The following is a 27374-nucleotide window of genomic DNA, read 5'->3' as shown; positions in this document are numbered from 1 at the left end:
CAGAAATGGAAAGGATAACGAAACCGTTACGCTACGTATATCATGAGATTCTTCTTTATTTGGAGTATAAGAGTTTTTTGTGAAGACATGTAATTCCAGAAATATAATATAGACACAATTGCGCGCGCATGACATGACTGGAAGACGTACGAGATCGTTACTCAAATATGAATTAAAAGCAATTAATGGATGATCTATCCATTTCCACCGAGAAATGGTCCCGTGTGCCACCTTCGTCTTACGAGGAATTTTCTAAAAAAACTCACAAGTCCGCATACGCACAAAGGGGTACTCTAACGTTGTCGACTCGATGTGGATTGTCGGTAATTGGTGCTGGAAAATATTCTATTCGTACAACTAATTTCACAACTAATCTTTGTAAAGTGGGACATTCAAAAATATTATTTCCATAGCTTTGTAACTTTTCTCTGCTGACAATTTTTCTTTGTTACAATCTGACACACATGTTATATCGAATATTTTGTTATATCGAATATTTATAATAACTACTCAAAAATCAAGACAGATAGTCGATAAATGCCATATAAATGTAATAACTGAAAGAACAGATAAAACTGATTCCAACGTAAAAGAATAAATTATATTTAAAAAGGATATAAATTATCTATTAATAATCTTATAGGTAATCTTTAATGTTACAGAAATTCTTTTTCTATTTATCTTGATTCATATATCCTCAATCTTCCCTTTAAGTTTAAAACTCCAATTTTAAATTTATAAAAACCATTACCATTACATGAAAGACAAAAGATTTCAAAATGTATTTCTACTTCTCTATCTGCTCTCTATCTCAGTTTTGTCATGTTTCTTCAATTCTATCCTTTTTAAAAAAACAAAAAAATTGGAGAAACGTTAACATTCCTATTACTCTGCTTTGTCCTCTATCTTTGTCGAAATAAATAGTAGTAGCCAGACTTTCAGTCAGCTCTGCCGAAAGATCAAACGCATCCCTTGTGACGCAAAGTTGTAAAGTGTTAGACAAAGTTATCTTCGGGATATGTATATCACATTGAAGAGACTATCTACCCTACGTGACTATCTATAAACAATCGATTTCTTGTCCGTCGTCGTAAAAGTACACAACTACAGCCCTGTCATCACTTTCTTTCGCACGGTGTGGTTTCCCGCTCGCGAAGGGAGGGGCACTAAAAACTTATACTCTCGATATGAGATATACCTCGCATCCTCGCGAAATAAATTTTCCAACGTGACAAAATATTCTGGAAATACGCTTCATCCGTTCGGCGCGGGGGTCGCTCGTAAATCGCCGGTCGTCTGTACAAAAGTAGGGTACGCTCAGACGACCTGGCTGTTCTACATATCACCCACGAGTCGCAGGGAGTAGTACGCGTGCAATCTTCGGAAACTAGTCGGGGAAACTTACAAAATACGTTACTCACTAAAACGAACGCAAAGGAGATGGGGGCTGGCTGTAAAAGTAAACGTCCGCCCTGTTCGCTTATATAAAACTGCGACTTTATCGAACTACTCCTAATCTCGCGTTATCGTACGCGGACTACGCGCAACGCGTTTTACCTCTTGGTACTTGGTTCCTCGGGTGACCTATATAATATGTGTATAATGTATAATATATATAATATATATATATACGAATATAATGTATAATATTGTGCATGTTGAGTCGAGTATGTCTCGAAGGGATTCGTTATCTACCTTTTCTTCACTGATACGATTATTCCACTTGGCTTCGTAATCTAACAGCTCCGTAAATTCACCGCGCATCAAGCGCTAGAACACTTGCTTGTTCAGCGAAAAATCAAGTTTCGCGTAGAACGGGAGATATCCAGTTATTCGCACTCGGAACGCCAATCACGCGATGAAAATAGGAGCTATAGCCCGGTTTGATTGGTACATAATGACATCCGATTAAATAGTCGGTATATAAGGGAAACGATTACGGTTGCATATATCATGCGAACATTCCTATCACTATTCAATCTTTCTCTCGTGTATATCGCATAAATTATTATTACTAGGGTAACTCGTTGACGCATTCGATCGTGTACGTGAGTACACAGTGTGCTTGGTTTAAACGCAATTGTTCCTCTAGCTGCTAAAAATTTGAAAAACTCCTTTGCGGATAAATCCGCGATAGAAGGATTACATTAAAGTTAGGTCGCAATTGTTACGTCGCACCTCGTCAAAAGATCCCAAAAATACCGCTTCTTTCAGCACCGTGATGTTCCCGTTTAAACCAAACACATTGTATACGATATACAACATGGATATACAACGTGACTATATATAATCGTATATCCTTAAATGCATCGCATAAATTACACGATCTTGCGACTAGAATATCTGACTAGAAACCAATCGGGATATGATTAGAGATATGACGAAGAGTATTATTTATTGAGTCTCTCAAGTCGAATTATCACGACCGACTAAGTAACGACTAAGCTCAGTAATATCGTTCTTTTCGCAAGTTAGTACCGGCTCCCGAGCCGATACGCCTTGCTTGATTATTAATTCATAGATCATAGGCCGACGTCTACAAACACATTCTTTCATCGAAATTTGCGCGAATACGAATATACTCGATTTCCAACAAATCGCTAATAAGCTACAAGACGTGTCTACTCGGTTCAAATCACGTTAAATTATAAAACAGCAATCGCATGCAGCACAAAGAAGATATATCAAGCTGTCTTTCTTATTCTAAGAAATAAACGAGCGAGCGCTAAATTATTATCACGGGGTTTCTACGCGGGAGGTATACTCTCGGTCTCTTCTAGTACCCGAGAAGAAAACTAACGATGTGGCCGTCTACGTAAAAAATGTTCAGCCCAAATAGGCTCTCTGTTCTCACTCGTTGAGGGTCTTATAGAAAAAGATCTACGCTAGGCGTCCTACGCTCTAGGACTATGCCTTCAACGCCGTTTTGATTGGATACGTCCGCGAGACGTAAGACGAGAAACTGAAGGCACGTCCTCGATCATCCCCGAGAGAAGGCGATCCTTTCTTACGTAGAAAAACGAACGTACAATTATTATTACTCAACGTGTCAGCGTGCAAATTTCCAAACACGCAAATTTTGCAAGTACAATTTTACATTCAGATTAATTAAAACTATGAGAGTATGGGATGAAGAACGTTATGCGATTACAAAATAAACGTTATATAGAGATTTCGAACTTAATAGAGATTTATCCCTCTCTGCCGATCTTCGTTCATTCACAACGTTCAATGAACTGTATAATTCAGGATTGCTTTCTTTTCATCTCGGTTCATCGAGAGGATCTCCATCGTGCGCGTCTCTATCGGGGATCAATATCATCTAGCCTCCTTTAAACCGTCCTTAAGATCGCGGCTAATTAAAACGACGACTGGCCTCTCAACAGTGTCAACGACGTCGCTGTTCATCAATTCAAAGGCAGGCGAATTTGTGGGAGTTCCGACTCTAAAAGCTCTCGTCGATGCCGCGATCGCGCGCCAGGTTGAAAACTTCGAAATCGCTATCGGGCGCCTCCGGTATATCAGGCGCGACCAATATCTCGGGTCGCAACGCGACACAGTCCCTCGGTGAGCATTCGACGCGCCCTTCGGAGCCGCAGCTGCATTCGACGCAGTTCCCCGTTGAGTGTGGCAGAGTCTCACCCTGTCGATACTCCCTTCCTATAATTCAAGTCACACGATGCATACGGATCTCTATTTCTCTTTCACGTACCTTCCTTCAGAGTTATAAAGGAAAGCCGGAAACGCATTGCATGCAGTGCACATATATAGGCTCGCGTGTAGCATATAAAGTCAAGTATTATGACACGTAAAGAAGAGTAAATTTTTGAAATTAATTTATAAATACTTGCAACGATAATTTAAATTGACGAACAAAGTTCCGCAAGTTGTATAATTTGACGAATTTAAATTATGCAAATTATGCAAATATTTGTGACAATAGCATAATATTTTAAACGCGTTTTAATTTTTTTAAATAGATATTATAAAACAACATTGCCTCGTATAAGAAAATTAGAGGGTTTGCTAAAATATTGAGACTAAATTAGGATAAATCAATCGATTGATACCCATCACGACGCAAATAGTCGGTGCGGGAGACGCCGTGGTCAACGAAGTGACGTTAACTTCCACGTGTCCTTGCTGGCTGATCGGCGGCGATTCAGGATCTCCGGAAGCTTCGAAACCATCTATAATGTCCGTATTCACTTCGAGGGATGGGGTGTAATTGCTCTCCACCGTAGTCGATTGCAGGAAAGACGGGCCAAGCGACGGGGCGGTGCTCGGATTATAATTCTGCCACCAACAGTAAACCTCGCCAGCGACGCAGAGGCAATGTGAATTCGAGTCGTAAGATGGTATCTGAAAGAAGGCGAACAAGAGTCAACGAAAAGTAGGAAAAAGTTAAAAAGAAAAATGGAGAACGAGAACGGCGAAAGGGAAAGAAAGATAAGAACTTTAGATATGTCAGCGTCATTCTTTCGGGAGATCAGAAAAAACATTGAAAATCTTTCCCCTCTTTTCTATTTTATAAGAGATTAAAAATTCCGAGAGATAAAACAGATGCGTATTTAATCAAAATAAAATAAAAACAAAACGCTGGAAGGCACAAAAGAATTTTTGTAATGATAATAATAATTATTTATTCAATTGGATCCCTCCTAAGGAATATTACCCAGACAGCACAAAATGTCCTCAGGATCATCCTGAATATGTCCAGGACGATTCAGGATATTTCGAGGATGTTTTAAGATATGATTCTAAACTTGTTTTATGAAAATTTAGTATGCATTTATAATTATTTTCAATTATGTAGAATATTTAACATAATTAGAAATTTTGAATATTGTAATAAAATATAAATATCCCATAAATATCCACTGGATAACCACAGGATGTTTGTAAAATATCTGGCCTGTCTATATTATGTCAGATAGTTTATAACGTCCTAAAATTATCCTAAACACATCTAGGATATCCTGAGATTCCCGCCTCTAATTCACCAAGCGATCGATAGATGGCCAGGCCAGGCGTGACGTTCTCGCAAGAAACATTTGCGTTATCACCTTATAAATAACCATCCGGAAAACCGATCCAGTACTCTTTTCTTCTTCTTTTCTTTTGAAATCATTATTGCTTGAAGTGATATCTCATTCCAAAAGAGTGAGATTCCACTACACGAAATTTAGAGAGTAATTCATAAAATATAAAAATCTATTTTTTTACAAAAATGTGACTTAACTCTGTCTATCTTTGAGGCACTGATATATAGAATTGATAAATACCCATACAGCACAGAAATCAATTAGGACATATATCCTATGGACGTCCCTGCGACGTCCCCTGGAGCTTCTGTGCTGTATGGGTTTCGTCCTTGAAACGTACGAATAATATCCCAAACATATCCTATAGAAATCCTTAGGATATTTCATAGGATTTCCCTCGATATTCCAGAGGATCATATACGGCTATCATTTCCTCTTCCTCGGGACATCCAGAGGAGATCCAAGGATTAAAATGGGATATCCTCAGGATATCACACATGTACGTCCTGGATGTTCTTCGGATGTCCTTAGGACATCCTTGTGCTGTCTGGGTATTTAATGTCAGTCTTTTATTTGCAATTTGTAAGGTTTATTTATAATAAATGCTCTCCTTTCTTCCGTCTCATTACTAAGGATTATTTCGGTTAGGCACGTGAATCTTGAAGAAAAAGAAAACAGTGTCCATGCTACCTGTCACGATGCAAAATAAACCTCCACCGAGAATTGCGAGCTCTTTGCTCGCGACGTTCGTGTTATAAGCTACTAAGCCGGGTTACTAATTAGATGGACGTACCCGTTACTAATTAGATAGACGGTATATATACTGGAGAAGAGACAGCCGTATGTCTACGGAAACGATGCTCCGTGCATGCACCGGGCATCGATTTCATTTAGTTAATTTGGAAGATAAATTAGCAAATTTGCGCGACAACAAATGGCCCAGGATTTATCGCAAAGTGACAAACTGGAAATTTAGAGACCCCAGAGTACGCTCGAATAACGGCGACGTCGATTAGCGGAATTTTTTGTAAAGGAAAAAAAAGGAAATAAAAATATCGTTCATCCGTTTTCAACTACAAATACAGAACGGTTTCTAGTAAAATACTGCAAGCGCCAATTTGTCAAACGCGACTTGTTAGCGGGAAGCGTTGGAAATAGTGACAGGCAGTTATTGCAAAACCCGAACATTGCTATATAACGTTGTAGAGCAACAATACTTTAACGATAACTGTGATTTCATAAAAATCTCTTACATCTTATCTTTGTGTTTAGAGACAAACAAAATGCTAATTCCACTGTGAACGAAATATTCCCTCCAAAAAGTCACAATTGTTGTATTGCAATCCTGCATTTTCTTACGTTAAAAAGATATTTTTATTACAAATATTCTTCATTAAATCGTGTTCGCATGAGCGATGTTTTATTCATTTCTGTAAAGACTTGGAAATAACGTTTCCAACGTTTCTCCTTAATTGCTTGCCGTAAGAGAAGACCTAGAAAAGACTTCCTGCTGGCAATCATTGATTTATTTTATCGGTCGTTACCGTTTGACTGTGCGAATAGGCATTCCCGTCTACGATACATTTTTTGAGAAACGGCTCCTCCGTCGTGACGTCACCATCGCCGTCGTTCCGAAGCGTAATATCAACTTCACCCAGAAGGACCTGGCTGGTCGCTTTTGCCGGTGCTGCAATCAAAATTGAACATAGTGGATCATCAATAGCTGAAAAATTGAACGAAAATGTCGATCTTCAGAATGGAAGAGCAACGAACACCTTTTATCTCTAATCTCCGATACCGAGCCATCAACTACAAATCAATTTCAATTTTTTATGTGTCGTCTTTCTGCTGCAGCTTTGTGTTAAAAATCGGGGATCGGTTAAATCGAATTCAAAATTAATTAATAATCGATTAAAGTGCGAAATTAAAATAATTAATAACTTAATATTGAGACAGAACGGAACCATTAGAATAAATCCGCTTTTCCAATTTGCGCTCTTCTCGTAGCAATCAATGTTTCGAGTTATTCACAACTCGGAATTTACAATTTCCGCGAACGAACTTCTTTCTTTTCAAGAGCAAACTTCTTTGAGAAATGAAGAGAGAGATAAACGAGTAATCATAACAGATTCGTCGAACTGTGCTTTCTCAACAAATACAAACGACTCGCTACGAGAATCCCCGTATGATTCTTGAGAAAATCTCTCTTGTAGAATGAGTCTTTACCTAGCCAATCCCTTCTTTTTTATCTTTTCCACTTTGATAAGTTTCTCGCTCGCGGTGGCAATGAAGCTTCGCTAATAAAGCGAGATGGTGCCCCGTTTTCGGCGGCCGAATGCAAATTATCGCTTTCGGAGTAGGATCCGATTAATCGCCCGATAAATTACGCTACTTGGACGTAAGAATGCGGCGATGGTGGTCGGCTCCTCATCGAAATATTGACCTTTCAAAGAACAACTTATCCGGCGACTTAACGAGTTGGCCGGGGCATTAATCAACCGTCTTTGCGAGCGCGAGAGGCCGGGGCAAAGCGTTCCGCCTCCTTGAAAGCTTTCAAGGAAATCGAAGAGCTGTGGGGGTTGGTTGCGGTATCACAATGGCGTAAAATAGAACGAGGCGCCGCGCCGCGCTGTGCCGCAAGAAAACCGACCCTTTTACCGCGCCCTTTCTGCTCCGCCGCATCTTTACTTCATATTTATTCAAATACCGAACTCACGAGTTTCGTGACTGCTCTCGAGCACCATGAGGACGACGTAATGTAAGGCTTACGTAACACCGTTACGTGCTTCGGTCCTCGCAACGAGAAATCGATTTCTGTAGGATCATTCTGTAATATCCATGTATCAATCGTATGAAAATTCAATCGTATCGCAATGAAAATTACTATTTGCACTATTTGTAATATTGAGTTTTGGTCCTGGTCTTTAATATGAAGCAAAGAAAAAGAGGGATTCGATATTCTAAATTAATATTCTTTTACACAAAACTTTTCTTTTACAGCTACTTCTTTACGAAAATTATTCTTTTATATTTATAGAATTATCCTTTTAAGACATTTAAGACATTTTACGGAATTTTACGGATGTTTTTCTACTCGTTTCGAGTTTAAGAAATAAATTTGTATCATCAATAAACAGTCGAGATAAAGCAACTCTTGCTTGGGTAACCATCCCCAGTTTCAGAGGTATAATTATGCGTTGTTATCTCAAAGCTCTGCATATACTCTGTACTCATTAATGCAGAATATACCGCAAACATACTGACGGAGCGTTTGCAAAAACCTTCGGATGAAGATGCTCGTTCGAAAACTGCGACGGGGGTTGGAAACATGCCAAATTTCGAACGTATTTCATTTCTTGCGAGCAAACCGGGGAGTGCCAGCGGTTATCACGGTCCCTTACTTCGAAGGGGGTCGATCTCATAATCTTACGGGAGGATCGTAATCCACTTGCGCTTTGAAGTGGAATTAGCGAAATTTTTCAACCCGACGAAGTTAAACGCGAACAAGATTACCGAGCGACGCGATGAAAATCTATTTTAACGAGATTCTCAAAATTTCCTCCGCTTTTAACATTAATTTCTGCGTAAAAAAAGTTTCTATTGACCGTATACATATATATATAAAATTCGCAAAATTTTAATACGATTTTTTTCATTTTTTGGTCGAATGTCTGTCGTTCACGTGCGTGCTCGAGTCGCTTTACATCGAGACCACGCAAATATGAAAGTTACACGGCCGTTTCGCGAATATTGCACGAGGCCGAGCTGTGGATACTGCTGAGAATAAATGGCATTATCGCAGCAGTACGCGCCGCCGTGTGCCAATCACAGGTATCGATCATCGAACAGATCCGTCAATCTCGTGGATGCCCGCCGGAGCGCAGCTGCTATACTCTCTTGCGCTCACGATTACCTGATCACTGCGACATAGAGGGTGATCGATGTTACTCGTGACAGAACACCGGGAACACTGATTCTACGTGAGAGAACAAGTCGAAAGTGCAGAATCGCATTTCTCTTCAGCGCGTAATTTTGTTTCCAAAATATTATTATTATCGAACTTCTTCCAACAGCCATTATTAAAATATCCATAAAAAATATAACATTTTATTAAAAAATGAAAGGAATTTTGATACTTTGGCTTCTGCTAGTTAACTTGTTGTCTCAATCACATTGTCTCCAAAGGAGATAACACGGAATAATTTTTCAATTTTTTTGTATTAGAATCACTCGCTTTCCAATTACGTCACCGAAACACTGTACGATATAGGTAAGCTATGGTGTGGTCAATAATATGGAGAGACGTCAATCGTTCGAGTGTGTCACAGAATCGTCTCTAGTTTAATTGACCGCAATCGGTTTGCCAAAACACCGTAGTGTTCCTCTGTAGTCACACAATATACCGAACTAATTACCAACGAATGCTAATTACGCACGATTATTTCCAATTTCGTAGCGTCGCCGATATTAAAACATCGATCGATCGTGCCATGTAATACAACAAAGTGAATACTAAACTACGAGGATAATACTTTTGCAAAAGAGGAAAATTAATTGGATGACTGACATTATAATAAGCGCGCATGAAATTCTCTCATTCATTTCGTTCTTTAATTTCGTTGCTTCACTGAAACCATATACGATGTTTACTTCTCTGGGATTTGCTACAAAAATCAAGTAATAAAGATAGTAAAATTAAAAATAATACTGTATAATAAATAAAAATCGACCAGATTCAATTTGTGGAACATGATGTTCGACATGACTCTCCTTCGTCTGAATTAAAGTTGTATAAAGCCCAGTCTACCGACCCAACCCAGCCTTTCGACTCACATTAAGATCAATATACAATACTAACAATGTAAAAATAGAATATTTCGACAAGTGAAACTCGTCGCGCCGACACGGATTTACTTCAAAGCTATCTGTCTCCATCATCGTTCCGATTAATCACTGTCCTGTCGTACTACAGTGACGTACGATGCTTCCGTAGTGTAGTCACTGTGCTGTCACGTCGACGATACCGGACGGACATTGATTCGATATAGGAAACTCCATATATCTGATTTACTCCTGATTTACTTGTGCGGTTTCGCGCTGCTGCATCATAACTGCCGACAACATCATCCAAATCGATCCAGACACCGAAAACTGAGCTCCAAACTAATAAACTTCCCACGGGGACTTAGTGTCTGGCAATAAATGTTGAATAGACTGGTGAGGAGTAAGCAAGAGACGTAAACGTGGCTGCAAGATGGAGAAATGAATAACTGATGGGACCGAATAACTTCTTTCGCGCCAACTTCTGGGAGTGATCCGATTAGAATCTGAGAAAGCAATCGGAGAGCATTGTCATTCCGTACATCGATTAATCCAAATGGTCATACGATATTTATTCGATCAGTCTCGCTCAAATCGACAAGCTCCTCCTAATGGCGTTCGTTCGTTCCGTTCCGGTGTTCGCTCATTAAAAAATACTAGGTAGTGAATAACTCGCCTGGATACATTATTCACTGCTTCGTTATGGTGCTATGTCTTTATCAATACATTATCGATCGCCTAGCTTTTTCCAATCGCAATGAGCTTCATCACAATACCCGATTTATATAGCAACATCAATTCCGATAGAATGTGGATTTTATGTGTCGTCCTTCTGTCGCCGCGAGACGCGAGACGGGGAATAAAATTGTTATAACGACCACGTGTTCGATATTACAGATATGTGGGTAAATGTGGAAGCATTTAATTTCCACCTCAATTGCGACATGATTGAATAAATCTAATCGCGCCGAGCTTTAATTATAAATAAACTCAAGTGTTTAAATTGCTCAAAGAAAGAAGCATATGAGCGATTTAAATATATAGCAACATTTGCCCAAAAATTTTTCGCATACACTAAAACGTACATTTAGCCTAAACCTGACGGAACCTTGAACTCGATAAAGTCGTGCCGAATTGCTCGATTGAAATCCTGATAAACGTTTTTGCATCACGTCGGCAGACACTTTGCAGCGCAGCCGAAACTTGGTCGGCCGCATACTTGACTCGCATCGGCATGACACGCTATACGTTGCGGCATGGCCGCGGGCACTCAGGAGTCTAATTAAAAATGCTTTCGTCAGAAACTGGTAAAGACAAAAGGAACCTTCTGAATGGCGGGGGGATCCTCCACGTTCTCGCGTGGTGGTCCGCCACGACGATGCGGTTTGCAAGAACGGACGCGACGCAGAAAAAGCAACCCGACTCGCTCGCTTTGTGCTCGCTTTGCGGATTTCTTCGTCGTCGTAATTCCTCCTGGACGAGGAGTCCGCGTGGAACGAACTCTCGTCCATTGTTACGCTCCAATCTCACGTTCCGCGATCGATTGAAATGTGTTCATATTCTTCTCGTAATCCGATAACGAATTGGCGCGTCGCGTCATTATCGCGCATTGTGCTACGGATAAAAATAGCCGGCCAAGCCCGAAAATACTTCTTCACGATGAACGAACGCTAACGACGGCAATAATGGCAAATGAAATAAAAAGAAATAATTTGCTGCAGGGAATAAATATTTTTCATTCTCTTTGTTGTCTTTCGTCTTTCTATTGTTCTTCATTTTTTGTAAAATATTTAATGCATAGGTTACATTAATAATTATTTTTATTGCCGTAGAACGATAACTTGAAAATTGATTAGCTTCTCCTGCACATAGCACTTAAAATTTTTGATTATATAGCGATTTAGTCTTCGATTCATTTATTCATTGTTTTTCGATTTAAAATTACTCAAATTAAATTTGGAATTATTGATTTGATTTAGTTATTTTGAATCATTTATTCAGATCACTTATTTGAACTATTATTTTCTAGCAATTTATTCAGATTATTTATTCCAATTATTGTTTGAATTATTCTCTAATAATTTATTCTCCGAATTACTCTCGCGGTCTTAATGCTTTTCCCTAAATACTCCAGGCACAGGATACTCTCTCGTCTCTTATGTATACATCGCTCTTGTTTGCCCGTTCATGTATTAACAGAAGGATTCGCCGAGTTGCCCATCCGTAATTTTGATACCCTGGATACATGGGAGATCGTCCCGCGGGTACACACCGCAGATAGCGATGTGTGCAGAACGATGGAGTGACGCGCGGGGGGGTTGCGCCCTTTTCATCCAACTGCAAGCTCGATTGGTTAATATCTCGGTATATCGTCCCAGGACTTGATAGCTAATCACGTGGCCAGGCCACGACGTTCATTTGTTTTGCGGCGCGACGTGCCATCCAATTTTCCTCGCGTACGATCAATCTCCACCCCTGTTCTCTCGCTCTCGTATCCCTCGTTGTTTCAGCACACACGGTATCCCGTTTACGAGAAGTGTTACTGCAGAAACCAATGCGTACCTCTCAGATTTTTTGATTCCTTCATTAATCTGAGAGTGACTTTCTCTCGACTCAAACGAGAATTAATGAGCGATGAAATAAAGAGTCAAGGGCGGATCTAGAGTTAGTGAAAATATACGATATAGACAAACGAGTAAAAGTGTAATTGATGCTAAAGTGTCTTGACGAATTCTCTTGCTACAAAAGAGATCGACTCCAGATTGGTCAAAAATAGCTGCGGTTAAAAAGACATCCACTCGGGGATACCTTTGTTATACATTATTTTCTCTATTGCCAGGACGGACTTGTCCCTTGATTAAGTGGCTTTTACCCCAAGAGCCTGAACATCTGAGTCCCTGCAAAATTAAATGCCTGTCTTTATTGATTAATTAATTATCGAAATTTACGTATTTAAGGCTGTAGAAATTACACAGATCGTTGCAGCAATTTCGAAATGAAAATGAGGTAGAACGTCGCAGTAATGATTAAAAGATGAAATAAAATATGTGCGCAGGTGCATTTTCCCAGCTATTTACTTTATTCTTCGTTCTTTTAGTGCTTATTGTTAGTTTTGTTTTTAAGTCTTCAATTAAGCAATGGAAGATTATTATTGTGGATAATAGAAATGGGATCGATAAAGGTAAAAAGAACAAATGCAACGATGAAAAAAACGTTACTTTTCTATATGATGAATCCGGTGAAATATTACAAGACAAAATCTCCGAAGAACACGCATAAAACGAAATTCGTGAGACTAGAAATACCGTGGAGATACCGTGGAGAAAGAAAATTCATTTTGTAACTTGATAAAGCACGTTTGCTCCATGTTTTCGCAAGAGACTATTTACTCTCAATATTTAAACCATCGTCTTGTCACAAGATTCGTGTTTGAGTTCTCCGCGATGCTAAAATTGGCCGAGGTTACGCCAATTCCATCAGTTCGATCAGTCCGACCAAACGACCGTGCGATGAACTTTTACGTCTAAAATAATGACCTAGTATTCAAATAGTACTCGTCTAACATGGAACATTTTACTTCGATCATGTTATTACGCAAAATGTGTTACCTTTATCTGGATATACGTAGCGAAAAATGACTGTTGCGATACAACGGTAGTACACACAATATTAAAAATGTATCATTCTTATGACACAACTATTTGATACATTGAAATCGAATATTTGACTTGTAATATAGTTAAATATTTAATTCCACAATTTTTGCAAAGCTAGATATTTTAAACGATTCATAAATATTGAAAGTGATTTGATTTTTCACAAGGATTTAACCACTATAATAATAATTATTCATAAATTTGGATATTTATTTGCAGAAGCGGACTGAAATTTAAATTAAATTCATTACATAGAAAGACACTTTAAAATAAAGTTGTCTTTTTTTGTCTAGCTCGGAAAAATCTTTCATATCTATGCTAGACATAATTGCACTTAGTGCAAACACTTAACTCAGACACGCTATATAATAAAATGATTTTTAAGAAGTATTAAATTACTCGTCGTCCTCGTCGTCGTAACGAGATACAGTGAAACGCATACCCGACGAATCAAGCGGATGAAACGCGTCTCATGATTTCATTTTGCTGCTAAGGAGCCGCCCTTAATTCGAACGGGCACAATCAACCCTTTCGCGTTTACGACGGGCTATACAACCTCGGTCGTTACGATCTCACGCGAAACCGGACCTCGAGATTGACCCCTCGGGGTGAGGGGGGAGTCAGGTGCGGGCATGACGCTTTAATTACGAAATTGGGTTGTGCGTCGTCGCTGCGCGTTAGCGTCGCGCGCGCAAATTTTCGCGAGCGGATTCGATTAAAACGACCGATTCGATCTCGCGTGAAATCACCGCCGAAGATCGTGGCTTGAGAGAACTGGGCTGCGTCACGCTATCCCTCGGGGGTTGCGCACCGATTTGAGCGTTTTGAGCATTTGAACCGAATAGGGAGCGAATAGGGGGATCGCGATTACGGACCGATCGAAATGACGTTTTGGAGACAAATAGCAATTGGATAAGAAAAAGGAAATGTATCGAAATAGGAAAAAGGAGCACCGTAAGCACGAATCCGCTTTAGAAACTGCGTTCGAAGCTCGCATTGTATCTTACAAAATGTCTGCGGACAAGCACAATTACTAAATAAAGCTGCAGTTCTTTCCTCTTTTCCATTTCCGTTGTACCTATTATGTAAGATAAAACAGAAGCTTGAAATGTATTCTCAATACCGGATTCTGCTTAAGCGACGAGCTTCCTCCATGCGCATTTTAAATTACTCGAGTTTTGAAAATCAGATATGGTTATTTCAAATTTAATTTCTTCTTAACGATATCTCTCTATCTCTAGACGATGTGCAAATATGAATGTTGTATCTTTTTATGAAGATTGATTATTGTGATTAACAATCCTTCAATTCGATACTCGATAATTGTCTGATTTTCCGCATCACAATCCTTTCGCGATTAAACAATTTCTAATAATAATTTATAACATGCAGCGCAAATTGCAACAAACAATCAAGTGGAAAAAAATGTGCTTAAAAACAAAGACAAATATGTCTGTCAAATAGTTACGAAAACGGTGATAAAGTATCAAAATTTACATGCAATTCATAAATGCACAATGAAAGAGATATACACGGATACGTGCACACGAAATGTCCGTGTGCGGCCGTTTCTATTCCGCATATCCGATCAAACGTATAAATCATGCAACTAATCCAATTGTGCTGCGAACAATCACCGGACGTTATCGCCCACGGTTCCAAAATGCGAGGCGTTTTGGAATCATTCCGATATTTATAAAATCCAAAGTGACAACGTCAAAACACGTGGAATCGATATGCCCGTTCAGGATGGAGGTAACTCCAAAAATTTCCCGATTTTTCGTAGTAGAGATTTGCGTCGCTTTTGCTGTTGCGTTGCAATCCTCGTGACATTTCAAATTTCAAGTCGAAAATAATCGTCGAATCATAAATCGCAAGCTTTAAAAAACAAAAGTACTCCGAAATACTCCGAGCAGGAGGAGCGAAGAAAATTATCTCCGACATTATCCCCCGCGAGTATGTGCACTATCACGATGGCGAGCAAATTCACCGCATCTACGGCACGTAGACATAATTTCCGGGGGTGCGGGGAAAATGGTGGAAAAACGCGCTAACGACAGGAAGAGAAAGAGAAAGAGAGACGGAGAGAAAGGGAAATGCGCCCTTGTGAAACACGAGAACGAAGAATTCTCATTCTCGCGGCTCTTTTTTTTACCCCGCCCGCGCACTCGAATACTTCCTTCCGCCATTTAATATCGTGCACGCGGGCATACTCGGTGTGTCCCTGAAGCAACTGGGTTTTCCCTCTGATACCAGCGAGTGCGTACTCCCTCTCGAAGCGCTAACGAGCACAAGAGTTATCGAACTCCGGCTATTGAAATAGTTCGCGATTACGGAAAGGGGGAGGGAAGAGCGCCTTCCTCCCCCCCCCCGTGTTCAGTCAGGGTTGAGCCGAAACTTCTCTGGATTGGAAACGATTGATCGGCAATTTAATGTTCGCGATTCAAAAGTCATTCGTGCCGCGAGCGAGCGAGGGATGAAATTGCATTTCGCGCTATTGCATCCGCGTGCATCAAATATTAACATAGTAGTGTTCGAAAAAAACCTCTTTGTTCTTAGCCGCGTGCGCGTGCCGTAAGTAATAATCGCGACTGATCGCCCCTCGACGTTCTCTCCAAAGGATGCTGATTGATCCCTTGGTTATTCGAGGGACCGAGTCCAATGGTAATAACGGCTCGACGGATATTCCGCGAGTATTACATGAGCGCTTTGCAGAAGAGGCTAAAGAGACCATTACGAGTTAAGGCCATTACACGTTTACATGGTCCGGCGGAATTGATGCGGAATTGTACAAACGGTCCTTGGGCTAACTGCTGCCCAACTATTGCCTGGAATAATCACGCTGCTCTTACGCTTGCGATGACCAGAGAGCACGACTGGGTACATTTACTGGCGGCAACGGGAGAAAGAGGAAAGTGGTTAACGCCGCTTGACGTTGCATTAAAATATATTGTAACCGTCAAATTCACGGCCCGTCGGCCCGACCGCAGGTGTAACATTTTGAAAATGCTCCCGGCTGCGAGATTCACTCGCCGACTCACAAAGCGTTGCGCGTTTCGCGCGCCGTGAAATATGGAATGACCGGGCGTGAATAACGGGCAGCGAGTTGAAACGAGTATCCTTAACACCTCTAGCAATTTCGCCACACTGTGCCATGCCACGTCACGCCACACCACACTATGTCATGCCACGCCATGCAGTTCTTCCATGCGGAAAAGGCGATTACGCGAAGCGCCTTGACGAGATTTCGCACGTATCGTGCCGCGATTAATTCGCATCCGGAGCGACCTGTGCACTGACAAATAATGATTATAAATGACTGCGACGATAATCAAACCGCAACAATTGGTTATCATAAAAAAATTAAAATTGGAGAAAAGAAGCACTTTTGAGATTGGTACTCTAATTAACTTTCCATTATCGCTCCAATGAATATCGAAGCGCAGCCGAGCCTTTACAACTTTACTTTTCATTAAAATTAAAGCTACACATGTAAAAGTACGCTGCCAGCTAAATGATAACACGACAGATATTTCTTTTTGGTATTTAAAATAGACGTTTCGAAAAATTTCGTTTGCATGATGGATAAAATAACAAATTAAAGTAGATTAAACGTAAAAATAAATATGTGAATATTTTCATATACTATATCATAATTGTCGCAAAATACTGTATCTTGTAAAGTATTCAGGTAATAATAATAATAATAATAATAATAATAAATATATATATATTTTACGTAATAAAATCGAATATACAATATAAGAAAATATAATATAATACAGAAAACTTCAACCTCATTTTCCTAAGTAAGGCAGGAGAAGGAAATGTAAACCTCTTAAATATTGAAATTCCAAACTGGCATCATATGTGTACCTTTGATTATATGATGTAAATCACGTACAATGCAATGCCCATCTCAGTCTCTCTCCTCTCCCAACGATTCGGAAACTTGATGTGTGACTTTCTTCAATGCAAAACACATTTCGTGATTACGCGTTCGCACTGAGCGCTATTGTCTCGCGTTTACACGACGATACACACGCTGCATCATTTAGGAATCTTTCTCGCTAAAAGCAGCACACGGAGAGACATTGGGACAAAAAAGTCGAGCAATTATCCGCGCGCGAATGCGAATCTCACGAGTGACTGAGAATGTGGGCGGGTAGCTTTTAAATCTCAATTTTTACGCAGATTATTCCATTTCCGTATCGCGTGGGCGTGCAACGCCGATCAACGACCGCGTTTAAAGAGTCAAAAGGGCGGCTAAATTAGCCCGGATTTGCCTTGCGGAAGTTTTACGTTTATCCTTTCTCTTTCTCTCTAGATGCGGAATGCCGTTATATCGAATAAAAAATAATCTTTCCTCTTTTTTTGTAAACCATTTTGTTGTTAAATTTATCTTCTTATTTTGCATCATGGAGAAGAAATTAAATAACGATAACTGCTTAAAGAAAGATCAAAAGCAAATTTCATTTTAATTTTCTAACAAAGACGCGGAACGTGTTTTCGCCTGGTTGCACTACTAAAGTAATTGCAAAAAATTGTAGTATCACAGAATTAAGCAAGAAGTCGTGCATGGATGTCTGGATAGAGAGAGAGAGAAGTAAGACTGGTACTGAGACGCCCATTACGCTCTTGTAATTAAATGTCCTAATTCCACGTTTGCTGGCTCACGTTTGCCGTGTTTCACATTTTGCACGCATCACGCGGTACGACACAGCGGCAAATTATATAGGTCACCGCATATATCCGAGGATTCTACATTTTTCGAAAAATACTCAAAATCGAATCCGAGTGCTCCAAATAATCCCCTTTACCTTTTTATTCATTTAATATGAAAATCCTATCTATGTATGTATAATCATTGACCCAGATTGCTGCATTTAGCGCTAATGTGTCCTACAATAAACACATACCCTGGAGGCAGGCGCGCGCGAGAAATATCGCGGGACGATATCTCGTCGATTTAAATGCCAATGAAATAATAAGCTTCCCTGGAGTGCGTCCTCAGGATACGACAATATTTACCGCGTGTGTAAAAACCCGAGTATCCCTGAAAATGGTCCGCCTCCCGTAACCGTCAGGCCGTCAATTCGAACGAGCGATCATTTTCTCGCAAATAGCGTTTCTTTTTCTCTTTCTCTATCGTCGTGCTCCGGTCGGGCGCATTTTATTTCCGCGGTTCTCCGTCCCGCACAATCACACGACCGCGGGATAACTCACTCACGGTCCGTCGCCTTCGCGGCCATTAAATTATCCTTATACACCGCGCCGTTTATCCTCGGAACTGTATCTTCTTGAAGGGCGGCGGATTTATAGTCGCCGCTATACGCGCCGAAGATATTTCCGCCGCGAAACCGCGCGCAGCGTCTCAGACGAACGGCAAGGTGGGTTTTGCGGAAGCCTGGACCAATGTTTCCTTCGACCTCGCTGCTACCGTTTCGCATGTGTGTCTGTTAACGCAGCCGGCAGATATTGTACCTCGCTATGGAAGTACCAGCGGGAATCATCTTTCATCCACGGATCCGGAGCAATTTTTCCTTAACGGAAACATCGATGATTCATCGTTAATGTTGTGGCAGGTTTCCAATTTTCGATATTAATTATTTTTGCAATCTTTGTAATTTTGCCGGAGGAAAATACGGTATTTTACGGTATCGTTAAACCTCTAGGATTTATTAAGGCATGCATGTCTTAAAGGAAATTCTCAGTAATAAAGTATTTAATTTTATTCACAATTACCACGTTTCGTATATATGCTTTTGCAATCTACGTATTTAATATAGGATATGTCCCATACAAAAAACTTAGACTTATATGTCTCGCGAATATGAAAAGATTTTAGTATTAATCGTAAAGTCGTTAGCAAACTGATTAAATGCGGTCAAACATATTTACTACGTTTAAGAATAACTGGTCAAATTGCTTAAAGCTTTACGGTTACGATTAAAATCTTTTTAAGTCCAATGGCCTTAAGTACTCTTACTGGATTTCAATTTGAAAAGAAGTTCAAAGCGGAGTTTTCTTGATATCAAACAAAGAACAAACACAGAGGTTTTATCGTTCTTTTCTTTTTCCCCAGCGTTTTCGTTAAGGAAAAATTGAGTTGAAATTGATCGAGGAATTTGCAGATAAGAGACAGCTCGCTAAGTCGGTCAAAGCCTGATACAGCGAGATTGGCGAGTCGTGATCGGATATAAATGTGCCAGTTCGATCTCGTGAGATCGCCCCCTTTTTCTCCTCGAGTCATCTTCGAGCTGGCTGCCGCGCTGATAAGACTCCGAACTAGTCACCGCCACACGGGATTATAACGTCAGAAGCGAGAAATCGCACATAATTCTTTTTCTCGTACGTCGAAATAAATCAGCTTTTTGCGCCAGCGCTTGTGTCAAGTGGTTTCTATTATACAAAGCACTCTCTCCCCTCTTGACTCGCGAATTTAATTTAGCTATTTAATTCAAATAACCATAAAATCGTTCGTCATAAAGCCAAATCGACCGACCGAAAAAGAAAAACTCTTTGCATTCACTGCGATTTACAATACATCACTAATCCAACTAATTATAATATTATTTACGCCGAATAAAACTCGAGTCATTAATTGTCCATTTGCTTTTAATAAAATCTTTTTTATATGAGGCATTATAATTTTACATCACACTTTCTTTTTTCGACATTATAAATAATTCCAGGGAAATCTAGAGAATTAAGGAGTCGTTTACATGTCTAATTTGCGTGAAACATGCTGCTCGATAATTTGCGGTTACTTTGAGCTCACTAGTTTAATCGATAATACCACACGATTGATACGTCGTATTAACGACATATTTGATTATGATATTATTTGTGTTAAACCGATATGTTATATATTTTAATTGCAGGTCAGACTATTCCGCGATTAATTTTATTCGAAAGTGGAAAGAGACGGAAGGGGGTGGAGATAAAACAACACAGCTGATTCGATGAATTAATGACGCTTTAGCGGACACCTTGCTAACGAGGAGCCGTTGATCGCGGCTTCAAAAGAATTCTTGAATGACTATCCCGTTATCGAAAAGACCTATTCGTTAAAAAGAAGGAACGGTATACTGCTTATTCTTTTTTTCCGTTCGTTAAACAATTTGACGCCACGCTAATTGGCATACTTGTAAATCGCGTAAACGTTCAGATACACGTACGCAAATTGTACACGTATGCACGGTGTTTATTACTACTTAAATAAAGAAACGAATGTCAATTAAAAATTAACGCTCCCAGCGACGTTCTCACATCGCGTTATATAATGTGCACAGCAGATAACAAAGAATGCTGATTAAAATTATAAATATGTACTTACGTAATATTTACGTTAATTATTAAAAAATTACCTAATGCTCGACCTAGAATTCTAACGTGTAAAAAAGAATTCGACATCTAAAAATCGTGAATATAATCAATGTACAAATTATAATAATTATTTTTTAAATATTTAGGTTTTCTTTGACAGACCAGCACGTAATTTTGAAGAAGTTTTTAAAAGAGAAAGCTCGAGTAAATTTTAGGCGGATAAGTTTCATGCTACATATGCTGGATAAAATCATATACAAAATTTCTGTGGAAATCTTGATATCGATAATGCATACTATGTAATGGTGAGATACACATTACATTATGTGCGATAAGATAGAAACTCGCTCGAATCATGCCCATCTCTGTTTCATTTAGGTAGCAATAATGCATCCCCAGATAGCGGTAACATTTCCTTTCGTGGGCGAGAGCCGAGGAAATGAAACCGTGGAAAGTCTTTCAGCGAGAGTGCTCGGATACGAACCGACTATTGCGAATTTGCAGAGCGGATTTACGTGTCGCGACCACCGGAAATGCACTTGTAAATGTACCAGCGAGCGGTGCTAAGCGTCTTATCTACGACGTGCAGCAACTACCGGTGTATAATCTGCGTCAAATTTCACCGAAAATTCTCTACCACCGTGCAACAATGTTAATCATATTATAAGATATCGACATATTTGCCCTAAATTTGCTTTAAATGCTTTCATATTCAAGGTAAAACATTAAAAATATCGATAATTTTATATCAATATCAAATTATCGACAGCGATTGATCGTATGCAAATGAACTTTTAGCAATCGTGCAAAAATAGATGTAACAAAAGATGAAAACTAGCACGCAATAATATTGTACTATTATTGTACTGTTTGAAAATAAACATTGAGATTGACAGTGAGAGTACATTGAAAACACCTGCTTTTTAGTTAAATACATATCTATAAACGATTGTTTTCCCTTTAGTTGAATATTCAAAGTCTATTGATATAAACCATAAAAACATTGACGATGTTTCTTTAAAGCGTTCACCTCAGTGCGCTTTTACGTTGATTTTATAAACGCAATTTTATAAATATTCATTCCTTAATGGCGTCACGCCTGACTCCACAATCAGTTCCACATTTAAACATTTTACATACCTATACAGATTCGTTTGATATTTAATTACTTAACAATTAATTAAATAACATTCAAACACGTAACATACTAAATAAAATACCAGGAAAGTGAGAAAGCACCGGGAACGTCCGTTTACATCCTTCCATCCGGCAGCAATTAGAGGGAAACGGGACGCCCGAAATACGTGCAGACGCACTCGGCGACGCGACGTGTGTACATGCAAATGAGATAAATTTCGTTAACTCACCGGCTATCGAGCGAGCGACGTGACAGCGCAGCAGGTAGGCGACGACGAGCAGCGTCCGCGGCAGGCCCATCGCGTCGTCGTCGGGATTCGGCGGCGTCCGGATTCGAAGTGTCGGCCGGTCGGCGCTCGGCGCGAGCTCGTCACGAAGATGCAGAGGAACGCACGTGAACGTCGCGACACCGCGAGCGACGAGCGTCAGGTGCGCGCGCGTGCCTTCGTCCCTTGCGATCGCCCCTTTACGCTTACGACATTTAACGGCAACAATTAATTCCGCCTCGCCGAAACGATCTGTCGACGATGCGACAACCTGCCGCCGTAACGAACTCAAACGGACTCCGTCCTACGTGAACGTGCGGTTCCGCCGGCGCATCCACCAATCCGCATCCTCATGCCGCGCACGACAAGCACCGACTGAGAGTGGCCAATCGCTCGGCGGGCCTCGCGACTCATCGCGAGGCGTCAGGTGCGGGCGATTCCGCGCGTGCGGCCGTCGCATTTCCGCCAATCACGTGCGACCGGCGCAACGCCGCCGCTCGATGTTCCAAAACGGCGGCTTCTTAATTCGTACCCGTGCGCGGGTTGCGCGACGACGCGACGGGCGCAGTGCACGTCTTTGAAGTTGAAAAGGACTCGGGATTCGTGGTGCAAACAGCAGCTTGACTTGGTTTCGTTCAGGCTCGAGTAATTGCTGTTAAAGTCAAAGAACATCGAGTCAAGTCTTTCATGCTTGAAGAAAATTAAATTAAATTATCGCGTCGTATTGTCGCTCGTGGATTAGAAATTGACCGAAAGAATATTTAAAGAATGTATAAATAAACGATCTCGGATGAAGCACTTGAAATTATCAACTGCGTCTTTCAATAAAAGAGAGTAACTTGTTAAAAGATTAGAGCGCAAAGTCGGATTATCCACTCTTAAAAAAGCCGTGTTAAATAAAATCGAAATCATTGTTGCTTAGTACAATAAAAAGATACTAAATCTTTAATTGAAAATTTATATTATCGATATTTGTATAATTAATGTCTATAAATATTAACTTAAATTAATAAGTAAAAATATATCGCCTGTTGCCGAAACCCGGGATTGAACCGGGGACATTTAGATCTTCAGTCTAACGCTCTCCCAACTGAGCTATTTCGGCTGTTGTTAATAACGTCCATTTTCAGGATGAAATTGCGGCGGTTGTACTGTGTAATAATTCATTACATATTATTTCTTACGAAAATGTTGATATCACATTGATAACTTCTACATATTATTTATTTATGAAATTATACATAATGAATGTAATTATACGATTCTCGTTTAATCTACTTGATTTTGAGTTTTTGGTATATTATTTATATTTTTATCTTTAAATCTTTAATACAATTTTATATCTAATTTAGTAAGATAGGTATTATTTACAGGACAAGATAGTATTAATTATGTCGCTTTATTGATTATTCTGGAATAAATTTGTATGCTGTGCAGCGTTTTCGAAACTCTCCGATATTTTTTTAAACTTTGATTAATTGATATGCACGTTGTAAAAACACACGTTCTATGGATTTCTATGTATTTAAGGTTGTTCGGAGCAGTAGAGAAGAGAGAGGGGTCGAGTGTTTTAATTCATGGCCGAGATTCGAGGAGAATCGTTGGAAAAAACCTTACAGGGCCAGAGTAAGACGTCTTGATGTTGCAATGCTAAAAAAGGAAAACGGTGGTAAAAGACGTTATATTAAGTCTTTTACAATCTTTTTTTTCTTGTCCGTAAAAGCAACAGGTATGGCAATATAGTTTTTTTTATTTTAATTCAAGGAAATGCTTGCTCCGAAACTTTCCATTCCACAATGCCAAGTATCTCTCGATTGTTCGCGATTGTTAGCCAAAATGCGCAAAACGTTTGAACCTTGAGCAGCAGTGCAATTGCGAAGTACAGCCATGTTATTACGCGCTACGTGCATGTAATTTCGAGACAGCCGCTTATTTCTTTCTTTAGCATGTTAGTAATTTGGACTCTCAACGCTCGGTGCGTTTTCTCGGTGCGCAGCTGTGTTCGAACAATTATGCATTAATTCGGTCGAATAATAAAAAAAACTGGAATGTCATATGTATTTTATAAATATATATTCGCTATATTATATAAAAATTATATACACGTATTTATCTTTCTTATACATTTATATTATAAAAACATATATTATTTATGCTATTTCCACGCATTGAAAAATTTAAAGCACCGCCGTTTTTAGAAATCCCGAGAAATCTGTATCTTGAAGTACGCGTAAAGGTGCACTTACGAAAGAAAATCGAAGGCAAGAGCTCCGTCTACTCTTCCTTTGCGTAAATAACGATTTCGACGTCTCGAGAAAAAGACAAACAGTATTCGGAACAGGAAAAGACACGAAAAAAAGAAAACAACAGAGACGAGGAGAGGCAACGCGCGCACGAGTGACGGGGCCGGCTCTTCCCGAGTCGAGCGCTCTGAAGCTGGTTGCCGGTGCGCGGCGATCGACAGTCGAGTAGTCGACGCGCTGTTGCAACTTGTGCTCGATCAGTCAGTCTCAGTCTAGCGGCGTGCATGTGCTGTGACGGTTTGCTGCGGGAACAACGGGTGTTTTCATTGTTGCCGCTGCAACCGAAAGGACGCGTTTTATCCGTCCGTTCGCTCATCGTTCACGAATTACATCCTGGCGTGGACGAACGCACCGACGAGGCAAGCGGGAGGAAAGAATAGGCGGTAGCACGATAGGGAACAACGATGGCTAACCTAAGACAGACCCCGTTGACGTGCAGCGGCCACACGAGGCCCGTAGTGCATCTCGCCTTCTCCGACGTCACCGAGTCCGGATATTATCTCATCTCGGCGTGCAAAGGTAACGCGAATCGCTGTTGCAGTTGTAAAGAAAATTGTAAACCGGCTGGCTGGTTTGTCCGGTTTACCTATTTATTTGTTTACTTATTTATTGTCTGTCCATTCGACCATCCGACCGACACATCGTCGTGATCTCTTTTCCGCTCGATCATTTCGATCGCGCTGCTCGATTCTCGATCGCCTTGGCCCAATTCTTTCCGGCTGCGTCCAAGGTTCCAAGACACTTTCGAGGTTAGGCACCTCGTGCTCTTGACGGCGCGCGTGATCTCTCTTCCTGCTTGCGGCGGTTAACGTGTGAAGGGCACTCTCAATGATCACGCGTGTAATTACGGCGTGGAATACATCCCTGAGTAATCGGTCGTACTGACGATGTCAGCTCACGTACATACACCCGAGGTTAATCAAACGTTTTCGTACAACGTATTACGACGTTTGATATTTTATACTTTGTTTCTAAATCTATCAGAACCTACAAGAAAATAAATTAATTTACTTATTTACTTATATCTTTCTTATTAAATATTATTTGTAAAATTATTTGTACGTATATATCAGAGCGATTTAATTTCTTCCAGATGGCAAGCCCATGTTGCGACAGGGTGATACCGGAGATTGGATCGGCACGTTCGAGGGACATAAAGGAGCAGTGTGGGGTGTAGCGTTAAATCCACAGGCCACCAGAGCTGCAACCGGTGCAGCTGATTTCAATGCTAAAGTCTGGGACGCTATCAAGGGAGAGGAGGTCCATTCTTTCCAACACAATCACATAGTTAAATCGGTCAACTTCAGTACCGATTCCAATCATCTGTGCACTGGCTCTAATGAGAAACTCGTACGCATTTATGATCTTAATAAACCGGAAGCGTCTCCGCAGGTGAGTAAAAAAATTAACTGGCAATAAAATGCAGAGTAATTATTAACACAAACTCCTAAAATGTCTTGATTCTTCTGTCTTTCAGATCTTTTCAGGTCACGCGAGTGGTATCAGACACGTCACCTTCTTCGATAACAACTCTGCCTTAATTACCTGCGCGGACGATAAGACATTGAGGGTGTGGGACAGGAACAGCGGGCAGGAGATCAAGAGACTGGATTTCCCCGCAATTCCAAGCTCTATGGAGGTGTCGAAAGACGGAAGCATCATCACCACGACCCACTCAAACATCGTTACGTTCTGGGACAGCAAAGAGTATGTATATTTCGTCCTTTTTAATATTAAAACAATTACGACATCCACAACATCGTTGCAACGATGAAAATTGACGACACATTCTGTTCCTAGAAATTGATTTTTCTAATTTTCAAATCTTTATCTTTTCTCACTAGATTGACCAAGATAAAAGAGTTTGCCGCTCCGACTCAAGTTAACAGCGCTAGTCTGCATCCAGATTGCACTATGTTCGTGTGCGGTGGGGAAGATTTCAAAATGTACAAGTTTGACTACAACACGGGAGCGGAGCTGGGTAAGATATTTTCTTTACACACGTACATGAATTTTTCAAGATAATTTTGACTGCACGCGATTCGTCATAATTTGTAATTTACATACGCTGTACGATTCGCGTTCGCAGAATCATTTAAAGGTCACTTCGGGCCTGTGCACTGCGTGCGCTTTTCGCCGGACGGTGAATTGTACGCCAGTGGATCGGAGGACGGTACTCTGAGACTGTGGCAGACGGTGATCGGCAAGACCTATGGATTGTGGCGCTGCATCGAGCAGACGCCAACGATACAGGAGAACGTCGCCGTGGTGAACAACAAGCAAGAAGTTCCTGCCAGTTAAGCCTAAGAGAAACGGGATTTCCCGGATATTTCCCAAGACAACTCGGAGACGAAGGACATCTTGGACCAAAATCGAGCGAGCGTCTTGGATCTCTGCGTCAAACGCATCGAACGAAGCGATTTCCTTTCTGGGTCACCGCGTTAGGTACTGGGATTCTTTGTAAATAATGGAAACCTCGGAAAGGGAGACCCCCGCTTGCCGCCTCCGTCGAGGTCTCGCGCTTCACTCTCCTGCAAGACGGAAAGTGAGAGGACCAAATCCGTGCCCTTGGCAGCGCACTGGACGATCGTCATTTATATATCACAGGGAAAAAGAAACTACAAAGAAGAAAAAGAAATATTAACATTTATTAACATTATATTATACATGTCACATATTAATTATAATACAAAATTAGGTAGAGGTGTAACGTGAGAGAAAGAAAGACAAGTTCAAGACGAACATTCGCGTTTCTCATTTTTTTTCGGGCCAACGCTCCTTCCGATCGCGCGAGATGATAGCGCCGGCGCGAATCTC

General features: G+C 40.4%; 2 protein-coding genes and 1 non-coding gene across 3 annotated transcripts; 1 reads left to right on the top strand and 2 right to left on the bottom strand.

The window, feature by feature from the left end:
- Positions 1–36: 36 nt before the first annotated feature.
- On the bottom strand, positions 37–22649 carry LOC105278417 (kielin/chordin-like protein). Its single transcript, XM_011337490.2, has 4 exons — positions 22219–22649; positions 6590–6732; positions 4071–4362; positions 37–3660 (listed from the first exon to the last, which is right to left on the bottom strand). The coding sequence occupies exons 1-4, from the start codon at positions 22286–22288 to the stop codon at positions 3446–3448; spliced, it is 720 nt and encodes a 239-aa protein (XP_011335792.1). The 5' UTR covers positions 22289–22649; the 3' UTR covers positions 37–3445.
- A 637-nt stretch (positions 22650–23286) lies between these two features.
- On the bottom strand, positions 23287–23359 carry Trnaf-gaa. The gene has a single exon. It is a non-coding gene; the product is annotated as a tRNA-Phe (tRNA).
- A 1378-nt stretch (positions 23360–24737) lies between these two features.
- Positions 24738–27216, top strand: LOC105278418 (serine-threonine kinase receptor-associated protein). The gene is made up of 5 exons (XM_011337491.3): positions 24738–25076; positions 25651–25949; positions 26035–26264; positions 26402–26538; positions 26647–27216. The coding sequence occupies exons 1-5, from the start codon at positions 24962–24964 to the stop codon at positions 26856–26858; spliced, it is 993 nt and encodes a 330-aa protein (XP_011335793.1). The 5' UTR covers positions 24738–24961; the 3' UTR covers positions 26859–27216.
- Positions 27217–27374: the final 158 nt, after the last annotated feature.

This window comes from Ooceraea biroi, chromosome 10 (assembly GCF_003672135.1).
Source record: "Ooceraea biroi isolate clonal line C1 chromosome 10, Obir_v5.4, whole genome shotgun sequence".
Lineage (NCBI taxonomy): Eukaryota > Metazoa > Arthropoda > Insecta > Hymenoptera > Formicidae > Ooceraea > Ooceraea biroi.
Note: the sequence above shows the minus strand (reverse complement) of the source record. Positions and strands in the feature narration are given on the sequence as shown.

Bases quoted from the DNA above. Each gene is read 5' to 3' on its own strand.
- LOC105278418 (XM_011337491.3), top strand. From the start codon at position 24,962: ATGGCTAACCTAAGACAGACCCCGTTGACGTGCAGCGGCCACACGAGG. The intron at 26,265-26,401 runs GTATGTATATTT...TTTTCTCACTAG, and splicing joins ACGTTCTGGGACAGCAAAGA to ATTGACCAAGATAAAAGAGT. The intron at 26,539-26,646 runs GTAAGATATTTT...TCGCGTTCGCAG, and splicing joins CAACACGGGAGCGGAGCTGG to AATCATTTAAAGGTCACTTC.
- LOC105278417 (XM_011337490.2), bottom strand. From the start codon at position 22,288: ATGGGCCTGCCGCGGACGCTGCTCGTCGTCGCCTACCTGCTGCGCTGT. The intron at 6,733-22,218 runs GTGAGTTAACGA...TTTTGATTGCAG, and splicing joins CGTCGCTCGCTCGATAGCCG to CACCGGCAAAAGCGACCAGC. The intron at 4,363-6,589 runs GTAACGACCGAT...GCCTTCTTTCAG, and splicing joins CCTATTCGCACAGTCAAACG to ATACCATCTTACGACTCGAA.